Below are 16456 nucleotides of genomic sequence, written 5' to 3'. Positions count from 1 at the left end.
GAACCTCAGCTTCATCTGTTACTTTAACCCCAAGAGACTTGAAGTGCTTCTCCTTAAGTTGAGGTCTCCCTCCTGTCTTTCTTGGCCCTCGTCTTGAATATTTCAGTGTTGTGTGCTGTGCACTGGGTGCCTGAGTCCATCCACGCTTGCAAACGACCAGTGAATTATTCTGATCGTGGAGATGCATTCAGAAAGCTCTCACACTCCCTTTCCATTTTTTTGCTCCTTCCCTGTAACTCAAGGCTAGTCTGGGGAATTTTACCCTACGATTAATATTAATGTGGCTGAAAACACTTCAAAAAGTGCAGCCAGAAATCTCTCACAACCTCTCGCTGACTGAAACTGCAGCTCCGTTTATTTCAGACTGAGCCGATCTACAGCAGGGAGTCACGTGTGTGTGATACGGATTCTTTCAAGGAACAGAGTGTCCCGGGACATGTAGATTGACTTGTCTTATTATAGTATATGAGAGGATTCTTTGACAGAAGAATTCTTGTGAGACTTTAATTTGTGATTTCCTTGTGTCTGTGCAGCTCGGCCTACGTCATGTGCTCAGAATGAGTATGTTTGTGTTGGAGGAGGCTGTGTGTCGGCTGGCCAGCGCTGTGACGGACAAAACGACTGTTCAGATGGATCTGATGAGGTCGGTTGGGTACATACACAGGAAAAAAATGCATTTGTTGATTACAATAAAGTGTTTACTATAGAATTTATATACTTTCAAGTACTTTTAAAGGAATAGTTCATGCGAAAATGAAAAATGTTGCCGTTTACTCACCGTCATGACATTCCAAACAAGTACAGGGATATCCTGGACGAAAACCTTCTCCAGAGTGTTCAGGACCTCAGACTGGGCCGAAGGTTTACCTTCCAACAAGACAATGACCCTAAGCACACAGCTAAAATAACGAAGGAGTGGCTTCACAACAACTCTGTGACTGTTCTTGAATGGCCCAGCCAGAGCCCTGACTTAAACCCAAAGGAGCATCTGTGGAGAGACCTAAAAATGGCTGTCCACCAACGTTTACCATCCAACCTGGCAGAACTGGAGAGGATCTGCAAGGAGGAATGGCGGAGGATCCCCAAATCCAGGTGTGAAAAACTTGTTGGATCTTTCCCAAAAAGACTCATGGCTGTATTAGATCAAAAGGGTGGTTCTACTAAATACTGAGCAAAGGGTCTGAATACTGTGACCATGTGATATTTCAGTTTTTCTTTTTTAATAAATCTGCAAAAATGTCAACAATTCTGTGTTTTTCTGTCAATATGGGGTGCTGTGTGTACATTAATGAGGAAAAAAAATTAACTTAAATGATTTTAGCAAATGGCTGCAATATAACAAAGAGTGAAAAATTTAAGGGGGTCTGAATACTTTCCGTACCCACTGTATATATATATATGTATATATAATTATTATTTTTTTTTGAAGAAGAATTTTTCAGCTGTTTTTATCAATATAGTGGAAGTCAATGGGGTTCAAAACTTTCACATTCCAAAAAAAGACCTGTTTTATATTGTGGTTAAAACTGTGTGGATATTATTATTATTAGTAGCAGTAGTACTGTAGTAGTATTAGTATTACTTTTGAGTGTATACTGTTATAACTAACCTGCTGTTAATTATTTAATAAATATATTTAAATAACAAATTGAAAAATAGTACGTGTCATTATTTATAATATTTTTCAAATTATTTTTGAATACAGTTATAACTAACTTTTCAGTTAGATAATTAATTAATAAATATAATTTATATGATACAATTAAAATAATTCATATTATTATTATTATTATTATCGTTGTTGTTGTTGTTATTATTATAATTATTATTATAATTAATACTATTAAAACCATTCAAATGTTTGAAAGTAGTTATAACTAACTTTTCTGTTATGTATTTAATAAATATTATTTATATGATAAAATGTAAAATGTCACCATTTATAATAATTTTTATTTTGTTTTTTTGTCTAAACAATTATAAATGAACTTTCAGTTAGTTAATTAATGTTAATTATTTTTAATTAATAATACTTTTTCTGATCTTTTTGGAGTGTACACAGTTACAACTAACCTGAAAAATATTAATGACATTAATAATAATAATAATAATCATGATAATAATAATAATACATTAAATTAATACAATTTATAGTAAAAATTCACATTTTTATCATTTATTCACCCTCATTACTCACCCAAACTCAAATGACTTTGTTCAACCCAATAAGATATTTTGTAGAGTTTTTCGCCTGTTTTCATCAATACAACAGGGTGAACTATCCCTGTTTAATTCTGATGCAGCGTTTTACAGTATAACGCCGTTGTCTCTTGATAACAGCAGGTGGGTTCCTCAAGACTGCGCTCTGTTTTCTCGAGGGACTTTGCTTTAATTAAACCCTCACTCATAATGCAGTGTCAACAGTTCAAACGAGTTTGCCTGTCCTAATAAGGCCCATTAAAACAGACCTCTTTTTCAAGGGCCCCTGGAGAGCCAAGGCCGCATTTCTTCCATTATATATAAAAAGCAATTTCAGCTGTAAAAAAAAAAGGTCAAAGGTCACTGCTAATGAGGACATACCTCTTTATTCAACCAATCATTCAGTTGCGTTATTGAAATCAAATCGTACCGTGTGTGTGTGTGAGCAGGTGGACTGTATCCGGGAGTGTAAGGAGGACGAGTTCCTGTGTCGTAATCGGGCACGCTGTGTTCCCGCTCGCTGGAGGTGCGACCGAGTCTTTGACTGCCTGGATCAAAGTGACGAGGACAGCTGTGACCAGGGTAACGCTCCGAAATCTGTTACTGGGCGATGAGTTTTTACTTCCCAGCATGCTTTGCATGGGATCAAGAAAGTAAATGTTGAAATTAAGTTCTATTTTATGCATTTTTGAGTGAAGGGAAAGATTTGTTAGTGTTTAACGTTCAGTAAGTTATATTTAACATGCTTTTAGCTAGTAGTTAACTGGGATGTGTTCACTTGAGCTATGTTGTTTGTCTCAAACTTAAATTGTGTGGAAGATGATGGTTATGATGATGATGATGATGATGTTGATCATTAATTGTTGTTGTTATTATTTATTTATTAATAATAATACATTTTAGTGTACACTGCTATGCCTAATTTTTCAATAAATATAATCTATGTAAAATCAATAATATTATCTACAATGCAATTAATAATAAATCATTATTTATAACAACAACAATAATAAAAATGTTTTAACTGTACACTCATAATTTATTGTGTGCAGTTATAACTAAACTTTCAGCTAGTTAATTATTTAACAAATATTTTATTATTATAAAAAAATTTATGGAATAATAATTTTTCAAATTATATTTGAGCGTACATAGGTACAACTAACCTTTCAGTTACTTAAACATATTCAAAGTCAAAATAAATATTTAAAAAATCATATATATATATATATATATAATGTAAATAATATAGTTACTTATTTATGTATTATTTTTCATACTTTGAGCGTTCATTTATAACTAACCTTTCAGTTACTTATAATAATAATAATAATAATTAGTAGTAGTAGTGGTGGCATATTTGTTGATTATTATTATTTGTGTTGTTGTTGTTATAAATGTGTACATATTTATAACTTTTTCTATACCAAAAGAATACAATAATTTACTCATAGTACAAATAGTGCTCTGAAAACCCTAAAGTCATTAGCATTTACTAAACTAATAAAATGAAATGAAGTATTTTTTTTATTTCTGAAATGTTTCCTGCATGTTATCTTTACTACAGACCTGAATATGGTTGTTTAAGCATTCTGTGTTTGCAAGTACCAAATATTACATAAATAGTATGTTAACTAAATGTAACTGTTACATCAGCCGTCAAACCCTAATTCTGTGGCGTACGAGCCAGAGTGACAAACGTGTGCGACAGGCTGTCGTATTTATGCCAGTGCCTTTAAATTTCAGTTTCAACCCGTGACAGATTTGAGGGATTTTCACAAACATGAACATCACAAGAATACATTACTGTGGATCAGCCGAGCCGTGTGCGGCACAGCGCGGAAAAAATCCCCAGCCTCACGAGAGAAGTCATTTCCCCAATATTTGTGAAAATTGGCGAGGATGAAAGGTTCCGTGTTGCCACTTGATATCTGACAAGCGAGTACATGAAAGGCCTAATTGCAGTGTTTTGAAAAATTGCGGCTGTTGATATTGTTGTGAAGACAACGCCAGCCGCCATACACCTGCGGCTCTTTAGAAGTGTTTGCATCAAAGATGAAGTCCTGTTTCCAAACACCTTATTTATTTATTTGCAATTTTATAACTCTTAAAAGTCATTGTGGTTATATGAAATGTCATAAGATGTCTCTTCAGAGTTGTGTTGTCAGTGGATGAGTATTGACTGGAATTATTTTTGGACTTCCTGGTGTTTTTCCAGAATTGGACGTCTTTGATCTTTGTCGAGTTACTCAGTCTCGACGGTGATGCCGTTTCAGTTTTATCGCTCGAGTAGATCTGGAAAGTTCTGGAAAGTTGCAATAAATAATGGATTTAAATAAATATATTAATCTAAATTAAATATTACACATTGTGTTCAAAACAAGCTTAGTTAACCAGATTTGTATAATTTCGAAAGATAAAGTGAGTGGTAAAATTCGGAATATTAATGCAAAGGTGTTTGTCCTGGTTGCCAGGGTGATTCTATGCAGTTGCTATGAGTGGTTTTTTAATTTTTTTATTTTATTATGCTGAGGCTGCTAGGGCATTGTTACATAGTTGCTTACAAAACAACCAATCTTCAAAGTCCACTAAAACCTGTGCTAAAATAGCTTTTGGATTAGTTTTTAGTTGAGTTTGATGTTGTTATTACATAAAATATCAATCAATCAATCAATCAGTGTTTATTATTATCCACATAAATCTTTGTTGTTCTTTATTTTTGTTGTGTAGGGAATAAAGTGAAAAAAGCCAAAACAAATTTAAATATTTATTATAATTTAAATTATATTAGTTCATTCATTTGATTTAATTAATTTATTTAAAATTGTATTGATTTGTCTAGATTTCCTCCCCACATGTAATTATTTTCGTAGTGTAGGGCATAAAAAGCCTAAATGAGAGACAATTTTAGTAATTTAATTTCCTTTCATTAATGACATTGCTTTAAAAAAAAAAAAAAAAAAAATGTTTTCTGTTATTTTGAGTCACTTTGACCTAGAAACACATTTTCCATTTTATGCAATAAAAAAGTCCTTGCATCCCAAAGATATAAATATGTATTAGCTGTCAAATCGTTGATGTTGGGAAAACTGTCTCTAAAGATTTCAATTTTAGATGTTCAATTAAGACATTAACAACAGGTTACAATTAAAAACAACAAATATAAAATAAAAATAGAACATTATATATAGTGTTTCATACTAATATATATTGGTACGAAAACATTTTTTATTACTTAAGCTGTTGTTAATGTTTTAATTCAATATATATAAACTATTAAAGAAGTCATGAGAGACTTAAAAACATTTTGAACAGAAGTGTATTTGATGGTAAATACTATCACTCTTATAGGTAAGATTATATAATAATACCATTTTTTTTTTAGTGATGGTTCTTAAAGGGGTCATGAAATCGAAAATCAAAACCTCGAGAAACATAATATAAAAATCTGAAACTGTTAAAAAAATCTTTAATGACATTGCTTTAAAAAAAAAAAAAAAAAATGTTTTTTTAAACAAGTTTAAAGTGCAGTTTAACTTTGATTTTAAGTGCGGTCATTTGTGAGTGTTGCGTTTGCACCCTTCCGCCGTGTTTTGGTCCAGCATCAGAGCGTCGTCTTTTATTCAGGGAAACTTTGTGATATTAATGTCCATTTCTGTCAAACACCTGCTAGAAAATTCTCTCGCTCAGACCTGACGACAAAGAAAAGGGGATCAGGGTAAGAAAAGCAGGATGCATTTTCAAAAAAAGCAATGCTCTTAGTCTAACAGCCTCTTTAAGCTGGTAGAAAACATGCTTTCTGAACTCGGATCCAAACTTAGGCCTGTAAAAGCCACCACAAAAACACATCTCAGGTCATTTTATAGGTTAAAATCATTCTTATTTTCCCCGGCTGATGCTTTTGCTTTGACAATCTCTGTAATGCTTGTGCTTCACTGTACCTGAGGAACTAAATAGGCTCCATAAATTTCATCATCAGGGTTTATAGAATGTTTTGTCGCTTGTTGTTAAAGGAAGTAAAAGTGTCTTTTCAGCTGATGGTGATTAAAAGCATCTCAATGCCAGCTGGGGTTTATTTATTTATTTAAGCAACAAAAATCGCTTTGAAATAAATCTTTACAAATAACATGAATGGTTAGATGTCTTATAGAAATCTATATGAATGCACAAACTGCTCCCGATACAAGCCAAATGAATATATTTTTTTTATATCCATGTGAAAATAACGTGAACGCATTCAAATAGTTAATTAAAGATTAAATTCATATTTATTTTAAAAACATCAAAATGCTCAAGGTTGCAGATAAGATACAGTTCAATAAATTCAAATCCTTTCACAAGTCATGTAATTATATGTTCAAAAACTTTCCCTGAAAAAGGTGCAAATTAGTGTCCCGTTACTTTTTTGAAACAGCAAGAGCCCAGATCTCATGTTCTTTGAAGTGAGAATTATTGCATATATTAAACTCTTACATAAAATTAGCAGAATGAAAAATCAAATGTCCATAAAACTGCAACACCCAAACAACATCATCATCTGAATACTGTTTGTAACATGGTGATTTGTTGAACTTGTTAATTTTGTACGTGTGTTGTGGCGTTGAAATGTAGTAAGTCAAATCTTTTGTTTGCAGGGTCGTTGGCGTGCCGTGCAGACGAGTTTGTTTGCAACAACACGCTGTGTAAGCTGCTGGTCTGGCTGTGTGATGGTGAGGATGACTGCGGAGACAACTCTGATGAAGATTCAAACATGTGCGGTACGTTTATGGCTAGTTAGCTTGGTATGATTATTTTCCACTGAAGTCACACTGTATAAAAACGTATTTAATTTGTTTATTGTTTGTTAATGTGCTTTGATGTTATTTTTGTTTTGTTTTGTTTTTTGGTGTGCACTTTGTTTTAGTTTTGATTTATTTACATATTTATTTTTGTTTTGTTTCAGTTGTTTTATTTATTGTAATTACTTTTTAAAATATTTATACTTAACATCTTAAAACTTCTGTTTTTCCCCACGTACAATTGTTTGCCCACTGAAGTCACATAAAAATGTATTTATTAATTCACTCATTCATTAAAGTAAATATAATTTATTTAATTATTAAAAAAGGTTTATATGTTAATATTATTATATTTATTTTTAACGTGACACTTTTGCCACTGAAATCATCGTTTTTTATTTAATTATAAATATTTATTATATTTTTCTTTTTTATATTTATTATTATATAATATTTATTATATAATTATATATTTATTGTTTGTTTGTTTGTGTGGTTGGTTTGGTTTAGTTTTTCAGTTGTGTTCATTTTTTGTGTATGTCTTTTGGTTCATTGTTCAGTTTGGTTTTGGTTTGTTTTTATTTTGTCTGGTTTAACATTTTAGTTTTCTTTATGTTTGGCTTTTATGTGTTGTTTTTAACTTAATATTTGTTTTGCTTTGGTTATTTATTTATTTAAATTCCACATACAACTCTTTTTCTACTGACGTCACATAAAAATGTATTTACTCATTCAGTCATTAATTCATTAAATAAATAAATACATACATGCATATATCACACACACATATACATATATATATATATACAGTATATTTAATTTATCAAAAAATAATTTACTTCATTTTTTCATAGGGTACTAGATGTCCTCTTGAATCGTAAAATAATTTCTGAAAGCTTTTCTTATTTCATAATAATATCATTTAAATATGAAATGATACATTTCTTATGAAATTTGTTGCTAATATTATATTGAGCATGCCAGGTTCGAGTGTTTACTTTAGGAGTGTCAGTGTCTGGTTTGAAGTGGATCACATTTATAAGGTCATGTGAGAATGACCTCACCAAAAAAAAAGGCAGAAAATCAATACAGGACACATTGACCATCCTGAACCCACATTATTAAACCTGACACTGAACACCTGAACTGCACTAAACAGTGATTTTCTTCTCTGAAAATTGTTTTCGCTGTAGGCCTGGCAGTAAAATTTCTGAAAAATTGCTCTTGGAGCACTTTTCAAACACTTTACCAACATTTGAAACGATATAAACCACAAAAAGGCAGAAGATAACTTCTGTAAAGAAAAACGTTGGTTATGATTACTGTGCGTGTGTGTGTGTGTGTTTCGGCCTATAGGAAAGTTGCCATGTCCTCCAAACAGACCGTTCCGCTGCAGGAATGCCAGAGTATGTCTGCGGACCGAACAAATCTGCAACGGAGTGAATGACTGTGGCGACAATTCAGACGAAGTTGACTGTGGTGAGTTGAGAACTTCAATTCTTTTTTTTTTTGGTCTTTTTTTTCTCTAAACCATCCCTCTTTCTTTCTTTTCTCTAGCGGATGTGGTCAAAAGGCCGAGGCCATGCGGGAAGTCTGAATTCTCCTGTGCCAATCACCGCTGCATCCCGACTGAGCTGCAGTGCGACTTCTTTGACGATTGCGAAGACGGCGGATCGGATGAGCGCGACTGCAAGGCATGTAAGTGTACTTCCTTCTGTAATCCTTTATCCTTTGCATGTTCCGTTTCTGTATTTTGTGGAGTAAAATCTTTACAGTGTCTCATTTTGTACCCTGTGGGTCACAGATTCTGTAGATGGTGCGTGTAGAGAACTGGCCGACTTGTGCGGAGACGACGCTTTCTGCAACCATACAAATACACCCTCAGTCTGCCAATGCAAAGTCGGATTTCAGAGGAACCAGAAGAACAAACAATGTGAAGGTACAGAATTTTTACAAAAAAAACACCAAGATGACAATTTCTTCTCTCTGTCAGAAAAAGAAACTTGCAAAAAAAAAAATTAAAATCTGATGATTTACAACAATGCTAAGGTTATATATTAAATATTTAGTATTAAAGGCAGAGTAAGCGATTTCTGGTAGCCAATGTTGATAATTGAAATCACCAAAACAAACACGCCCCTACCCCAAAAGGGTCTTGCCCCTATTTTGATAGCTCCGCCCCACATATACGTACGCAACCCAGGCAAGGATTAGTTTTGTGAAACAAAGCAAAAGCAATGTTACACCGTGACTACAGACATGAGCGGCGCAACAAATCCCCGACAGAAAACTGCTGCCGGGTTCTATTTATGACGTGCTGACACACATTTCAAATGGTTTTCAACGGTCGTTTGATCGCGTCCAGTGTAGGCAGACTTTAGTTGTTGTAGACACGGTGTTACTCACCTATTGAGAAGAAACAAAGCAACCTCGGCGTCCGATCGCAGGCCTCCGCTCCTTGAGTTCTCTCCAGCGCTGGAAAGCTGATCCGATATTTACACGGGTCCTACTTCTTGCCTTATCGTTCCGCAGACGTTTTCCTCTTTTGTTTTTTATCCGCCATCTCTATCTTTCTGTCGCTCGGCTCTGCTAATGTCCGTCCCATGCACTGAAAGCTCTCTCCTCCACATCACGAGTTGACACGCCCCTTATTGCTGATTGGCTACAAGTTTGTTTTGCTATTCGGCCCGAATCAGTTTTTTAAAGTGTTTTTGAAAAATCACATACCCTGCCTTTAATGGTGCGAAATTAGAATTTTAGTTCATGTAGTTACATTTTAGTCCTGGTAATATGCTGTATTTTCTTGTCTTGGGAGGTTTGAGAATTACTGTTATAGATTAAACGGAACAAGGTACATCAACATGAATAGCTGTCTTTTAAAGATGAATTCTGTGTAGCTCTGTGGCTCAAGAGATTTTCAATTGGATTCTGCAGTATATTGTAGCATGCAGAACATTTGGAAGTTTGAAGTGATTTATAATGGGTCAATTTTTCTTTTTGTCAACAAGGTTCTCAGACATGATTCAAAGATTTATCAAGTGTTGGACGTTTCCACTTCAGTTCTGAGCAAGAGCTGATTCGTGATATAATAAATAATTCTGTAAAAACCTTACATATCTATTGTTTTATTATTTATAACCAAATACTTTTGGTGAAATACTGAGCTTGAAACATGAACCGGTGCTATTTTTCATTAAAATAAATGACATTTGGTTTGGTATTTTGTGATATAACGCAAAGACACAATGCAAATACTTGCCCCTAGCACATCCCAGTGGTTGCTTGTCTTTTGTACAAAGCCCACAATGCAAAAGTCTCTTTGTATTCAGTTCCAGCGCTGGCATTAAACTGTTGGAGGTATGTCAGCGGTCGCTTCAGGGTCATCTCACTGAGAATAACAAGAAGCCCAGTAAGCAGCAGGCGCTGAACGCAGATAGCAGAGATTCAGCTGAAATCCCAAACAGAGTGTCATCCCTGCAGCACTTGTTAAAAATGACACTGGAGAGTGTGTGGGAGAGGCTGATGGATGGATGTGTTCCTCTCTTTCCTCAGAGGTGAACGAGTGTCTGCGGTTCGGAAGCTGCTCGCAGTATTGCACCAACACCAAGGGCTCGTACAAGTGCACTTGTGACCGAAACTTCAAGGAGATCGATGGGGAATGCATCACAAAGGGTAAAAGATATTGTTTAATACAAATATACATCAAACTGATTTGGTTTTCTGGCATTCTGTTACATTTTTATAGAAGTAAACAGTTTTAGGCTGATTTTAGTTGCTTGCCCTGATGCAAAACACTTCAGGTTTCAAGCTAACGTTTGATTTGGTTTTCTCGAGTCATTGTTTGAACATCAATGATTAAAGACATCTGTTTTGCTTTTTTTTTCTCCTTTTTTTTTTTTGGTTATGTTTTTTTATTTTTATTTGTTTTTTTTTTGTTTTTTTTGCTTATTAATTAATTAATTTATTGTTTTGTTTTACTTTTTGTTTGATTTATATATATATTTCTGTTTTTGGCTTGTTTTATTTTTTATTTTGATTTGTTTTGCTTTTGGCTTTGTTCATTTTAATTTTTTTTTTTTTTTTTTTGTGATGTTTTGGTTTTGTTTTGCTTTTTTTTTGCTCTGTATTTTGATTTGGTCTTTGGTTTTGTTTATTCTTTTATTTTGTTTGTGGTGGTTTGGCTTTCTTTTTACTGTTTTGTTTTTCTTTTCTCTTTTTTTTTGTTTTATTTTATTTTGTCTTTTAATATTTTGCTTTGTTTTGTTTTTTGTTTGCATGGTGTTATGGGTTTTTCTTTGTTTTCTCATGTTTTGTTTTGTTTCACTTTTTTGTTTTATCTATTTTTTACTTTCTTTTTCTGTTTTGATGTGGTCTTTTTGTTTTGTTCATTATTTGCTTTATTTGTTTGCTTATTTATTTGTATTGGTTATTTGTTTGTCTTATTATTTTCTTTTTGCTTTGATTTGATTTGATTTATTTGTTTGTTTTGTTTATTTTGTTTCACACATGTATCCCTGTGGTCAGGACCAGAAGATCAGGTCCTCTATGTGGCCAACGACACAGAAATCCGCAGTTTTGTGTATCCTTACAACCAGTCTCATGGACATACTCAGCTGGCCCGAATCTCTGACAGCGCTCGCATCATCGGCATGGATGCGCTATTTCACCATCACAAGTTTGTGTGGGCCACTCAATTTAACCCCGGGGGAATATTTTACAAAGACCTCCAGGACAGGAGTCCAGTCACGTCAAACAGTGGAGTCATAGTAAGTCAATAACCATTAATACAGATTTCAGCAGTTCTGTTACATTAAACCTCTAACTTTTTAATACTTCTTTCAAATTCTATTTGATATTTTCCTCATGAAACCTCAGAAACTAGCATGGTAACATACCTAAGGTGGTTTTGAAATTTCACTACGCTCTATATTTGCAGTGTCCAGACTTCCGGAGGCCCAGGGACATCTCGGCCGATTGGGTGACAGGGAACCTGTACTGGACGGATCACTCCCGGATGCACTGGTTCAGCTACTACACGGCACACTGGCGCAGACTTCGCTATTCGATTAATGTGGGACAGCTGGGGGGTCCCAACTGCACCCGGCTCATCACAGACATTGACGGGGAACCTTTCGCTATTACCGTTAACCCTGTACGAGGGTAAGTGTCCAATTTTGAGGCCTGACTGTTACGTCAGGCAACAAGTGTATAATGTTCTCCATCGTTCTTTAGGATGATGTACTGGACTGTGATTGGTGACCACTCTCACATTGAAGAGGCCGCCATGGATGGGTCCTTGCGTCGCATTTTGTTGGAGAGGAACTTGCGTAGACCGACGGGTGAGATGCCAGTCAGATCACATTTATTTGAATGAATCATAACATTTATTTGAATTAATTATCAGTCGTTTGTTCGAGAGAGAGAAAGAGAGAAAGATGACAGTTGTGTGTGTGAATTACCTGCGTCTGTGCGTCTCTCTCTACAAACAATGACGTTGTGAGTTTAGTTACTTAAACAGAGATTTTACCTCCTCATTGCTGAGGAATATAATGCAGTGATCCAGTATCTAAGCCATTTTGTTAATAAAAGTCGCGGGGCTCCTGTGTTTGCATAGGTTTATAAATGATTTACCTTACAAATCTGATGAAATGGTTCACGTTACGTTCCCAGATTAATGTTATAATACACCCAAACTCACAGCAATATGCAGAGATGGAGTTTGAGACGCTCCACGCATGTAAATGATAACAGTTTGTGTGGAGCAGCATTTACTGTGAACGGAGCCGCTCTGAGGTGCACGTATGTATGTAACCTACATGCATGTAAATAATTAAAGCGCACATATTAAACCGGCATTGCATATATTTATTTAATTGAATCATAGCGTTTGTGAATTCACTATAGCATTATGCTTTATTATGATTTTTTAATGAGTTTAATTTATCACGCAGCCTTGGAAGACGGTCTAATAATGATTTTCATGGATTCTCATCTGTGAAATGCACCATTTCCGGCAATTTGCCGATTACTTGACGCAGGCAAAATGCAATTGAGTAGTTGAATTGAATCAATGAATCGCGACAGCCCTTACACACACACACACACACACACACACACACACATATATATATATATATATCATATATATATATATATATATATATATACATTTATATATTTATTTATTAAATAATTAATGTTTTATTGTTTTATATTTGTATTAATTATATATTTAAAATATTAATATAATATAATTGTATTGTATTGTATTGTAATAAAATTGTATAATATAATTGTCTATATCTTTTCAGGACTTGCAATTGATTATTACAACCAGCGGCTGTACTGGTCAGACTCTGAGCTGTCTCAGATCGGAAGTGTGCGTTTCGATGGCTCTGATTCGCTGGTGGCTGCTAGCAGTCGAGATGGTGAGTTTGCATTTGTTGGAAATTGTACAATATTCAGAATCTGCCTCCAGTTATTTATCTTTTTTTTAAAATTTACATATACATTTAGTCATTTATCAGATGCTTTTATCCAAATATTAATATAATATAATTGTATTGTATTGTATTGTAATAAAATTGTATAATATAATTGTCTATATCTTTTCAGGACTTGCAATTGATTATTACAACCAGCGGCTGTACTGGTCAGACTCTGAGCTGTCTCAGATCGGGAGCGTGCGTTTCGATGGGTCTGATTCTCTGGTGGCTGCTGGCGGTCATGATGGTGAGTTTGCATGTGTTGGAAATTGTACAATATTCAGAATCAACCTCCAATTTTTTTATCATGGGAAAAAAAAAGAAAACACACCCACCCAAACATCTTCAGCTCAGGCCAACCATTGATTCCAACATTTGAAGAGCTGCAAAAGCTAAGCTTAGTGTAGTTTATATAAACTCACCAGATTTCCATTTCTATTGCCTCTCAGACTGTGATTGGAAAAATGCTATTTTTGGGAAAGCATCAAAGTTGAGTTGAGGATGAATTTGAATCCAAAGCTCTTGCAAAACCTAGTTAAATGTCTGCTGCCGACATAGACAGCTACTTTCTAAGCCAACTTAATAGGAAGTGCCTGATTTTGCAACAGCTTCATCCTTGAGACAATCAACACAACTGGACTATAGGGATAGACATTTTTCAAAAATATTGTATTTGAATATTTGGGCTCATTAAAAAAAAAAATAATAATATTTGGTTATTTAAATGATGTTTAACAAGAAAGACGTTATTTTTTAATAATCACATTTTTAATGTTCTACAACAACATTACGTTATATCTCAAGGTTTTCTTTTAGTTAAAAATGTGTGTAAACAAATATAAATATGTATGTATGTATGTATGTATATGTATATATATATATATATATATATATATATAAGTGATGTGATGTGTGGCCAAGAATGGTGTCCCAAGCTAGGAATTTGTGTACACACACAGTAGTAGCAGTTGGGGGTTCAAGGGTCTCACCTCAGTCGTGGTATTGAGGGTGGAAGAGAGCGCTGGTCATTCACTCCCCCCACCTACAATTCCTGCCGGTACCGAGACTCGAACCCATGACCTTCGGGTTACGAGTCCGACTCTCTAACCATTAGGCCAACTCGGGTCAGCCTATTGTTTATTTTGTTTATATTGTTTCACATGTTCATTTTGAGGAAAAACAATAATGTCCACATGCTCGGATGAAAGTTGGCTCCTCAGTCTGATAACAATAAGAATGCACACCGACACAGATGTTCCAGAGACACAAAGATAACGGTGTGCTAACTTTTACAGCATTTTGTGTTTTCTGTCCCTCGAGGAAACTTGAAGGAAGCATATGTCTCAAGATCATCAGATAAGCTCTCTTCTCGGCTCACTCGGGGTACAGCTGCGCTTACCTGCAGACATATGACTGACAGTTAAAGCAACCAATCAGGTTTCGTTTTGTGCCGTGTCATGTTTAGGGGTGTGGAAATATCCCCACAATAACAGACCGGTGTGTAAAACTCTTGGACGTATTTAAAAGAGTCTATGCTGCGAACTTTACATATTTCACATACTTTTGAAAATCCAACGTTTATTTGATCCTGATAAGCACTCATCGGCACAGTTGTAAACACATCATCACGGCATCTTGGTTTCCAGGCGGAACGCTAAAGAACGCCACACACACGTCTCCCGGAAATCCTGTATATTTCAACCAATCCGATGACGACTTCGAAACTCCTGAAGTGTTTCCGATTTTGTGCGCCGTATGCATCAGACGTTCAGCCAACAGTCCGTGGGCGTGACGTCTGAGGCTGAGACTATATTCACAGGAACTAGTCTTATTTGTCTTATTTGGTTTTGTTACAGGAATTTCTCAACCCTTCCGAATCGACCTGTTTGAGGACTACATCTACGGGGTCGGCATGAAACACGACGTCTTCAGGGTTCATAAATATGGGAAGCTGCCCGCCGAAAAGCTCAGTCTGGGTATGGAGAGAGTGTCCAGCATCTTGGTCTTCCATCGGTACAAACAACAGGAGGGTGAGTCTCAATCGGCAAGGATGATTTGAAGGGTTAGTTCACTCACAAATGAGACTTCTGTCATCATCTACTCACCCTCATGTCATTCCAAAACCTTATGACTTTGTTTTTCCTTGAAAAATACAAACTAAGTTTCTGTTTTCCATTAAGATGAAAAGGTTTAATAAGCAGAAATGTAAAAAAAAAAACAACAACTACATGTTTGGAAGGACATTAGAGTGAATAAATGATGACAGAAGTTACATTTTTTGATCAAATGTTCCTTTAAAGCCATCATGGTTGTGCATCTTCCCGAGGACCGTTCCAGCGTGAGATTTCTTGGCAGTAGTCAGAGTTTAATTTCATGTTTGAATTGTTGAAATCTGATTGGACATATTACTGGACATATCACATATTACTGTCAAATGTGTTTATTATGCAATTACCGTCTCTAATCAGATGGATGAAATGTTGTATTTTGTTAGAATTGCAGAAAAGCAATTGGAAACATGGAGTCTCCAATGTTTTGAAGTCATGAAATCAAAATTTGGCTCTACTTATATTCTGAATACATGTCTCTAGTCTTATTTTGCACAATTTGTTAGCACACAATAAAAATAAATACATAAAAACCTTTGTAATCCTTTTAATGTTTCATATTTGAATATTTTAGTGCTTTTATTGTTATATAAATATATATTTAATATTTATATAACAATAAAACTACTGCTAAATGTAAAAATTTAATATTGTTAATATGTATTAGTACTTGTTATATTGCATATGTTTTTATATAGAAACTAAATAAATATAAATAATTATGAAATGTTTTTTATATATTTTTTTCCACAAATTATTGATAACCCTAACATTTATATAGAAACACACACACACACACACACACACACACACACACATATATATATATATATATATATATATATATGTGTGTGTGTGTGTGTGTGTGTGTGTGTGTGTGTTTCTA

At 34.5% G+C, this 16456-nt stretch overlaps 1 protein-coding gene across 1 annotated transcript in view; it reads left to right on the top strand.

Moving 5' to 3' along the window:
- The window catches only part of lrp1ba (low density lipoprotein receptor-related protein 1Ba), a 283055-nt gene that overhangs the window by 246843 nt on the left and 19756 nt on the right, over window positions 1–16456 (top strand). The window contains exons 70-81 of the mRNA XM_016574938.1: window positions 534–643; window positions 2649–2781; window positions 6834–6956; window positions 8334–8456; window positions 8535–8675; window positions 8782–8916; window positions 10530–10649; window positions 11502–11743; window positions 11914–12137; window positions 12210–12316; window positions 13289–13405; window positions 15319–15492. Coding sequence (XP_016430424.1) covers window positions 534–643; window positions 2649–2781; window positions 6834–6956; window positions 8334–8456; window positions 8535–8675; window positions 8782–8916; window positions 10530–10649; window positions 11502–11743; window positions 11914–12137; window positions 12210–12316; window positions 13289–13405; window positions 15319–15492 — 1749 coding nt within the window. The remainder of the gene's footprint in view (window positions 1–533; window positions 644–2648; window positions 2782–6833; window positions 6957–8333; window positions 8457–8534; window positions 8676–8781; window positions 8917–10529; window positions 10650–11501; window positions 11744–11913; window positions 12138–12209; window positions 12317–13288; window positions 13406–15318; window positions 15493–16456) is intronic.

This window comes from Sinocyclocheilus rhinocerous, unplaced genomic scaffold (genome assembly GCF_001515625.1).
Source record: "Sinocyclocheilus rhinocerous isolate Xijiao unplaced genomic scaffold, SAMN03320098_v1.1 scaffold2578, whole genome shotgun sequence".
Taxonomy (NCBI): domain Eukaryota; kingdom Metazoa; phylum Chordata; class Actinopteri; order Cypriniformes; family Cyprinidae; genus Sinocyclocheilus; species Sinocyclocheilus rhinocerous.
This window is presented reverse-complemented; position numbering and strand designations above follow the sequence as displayed.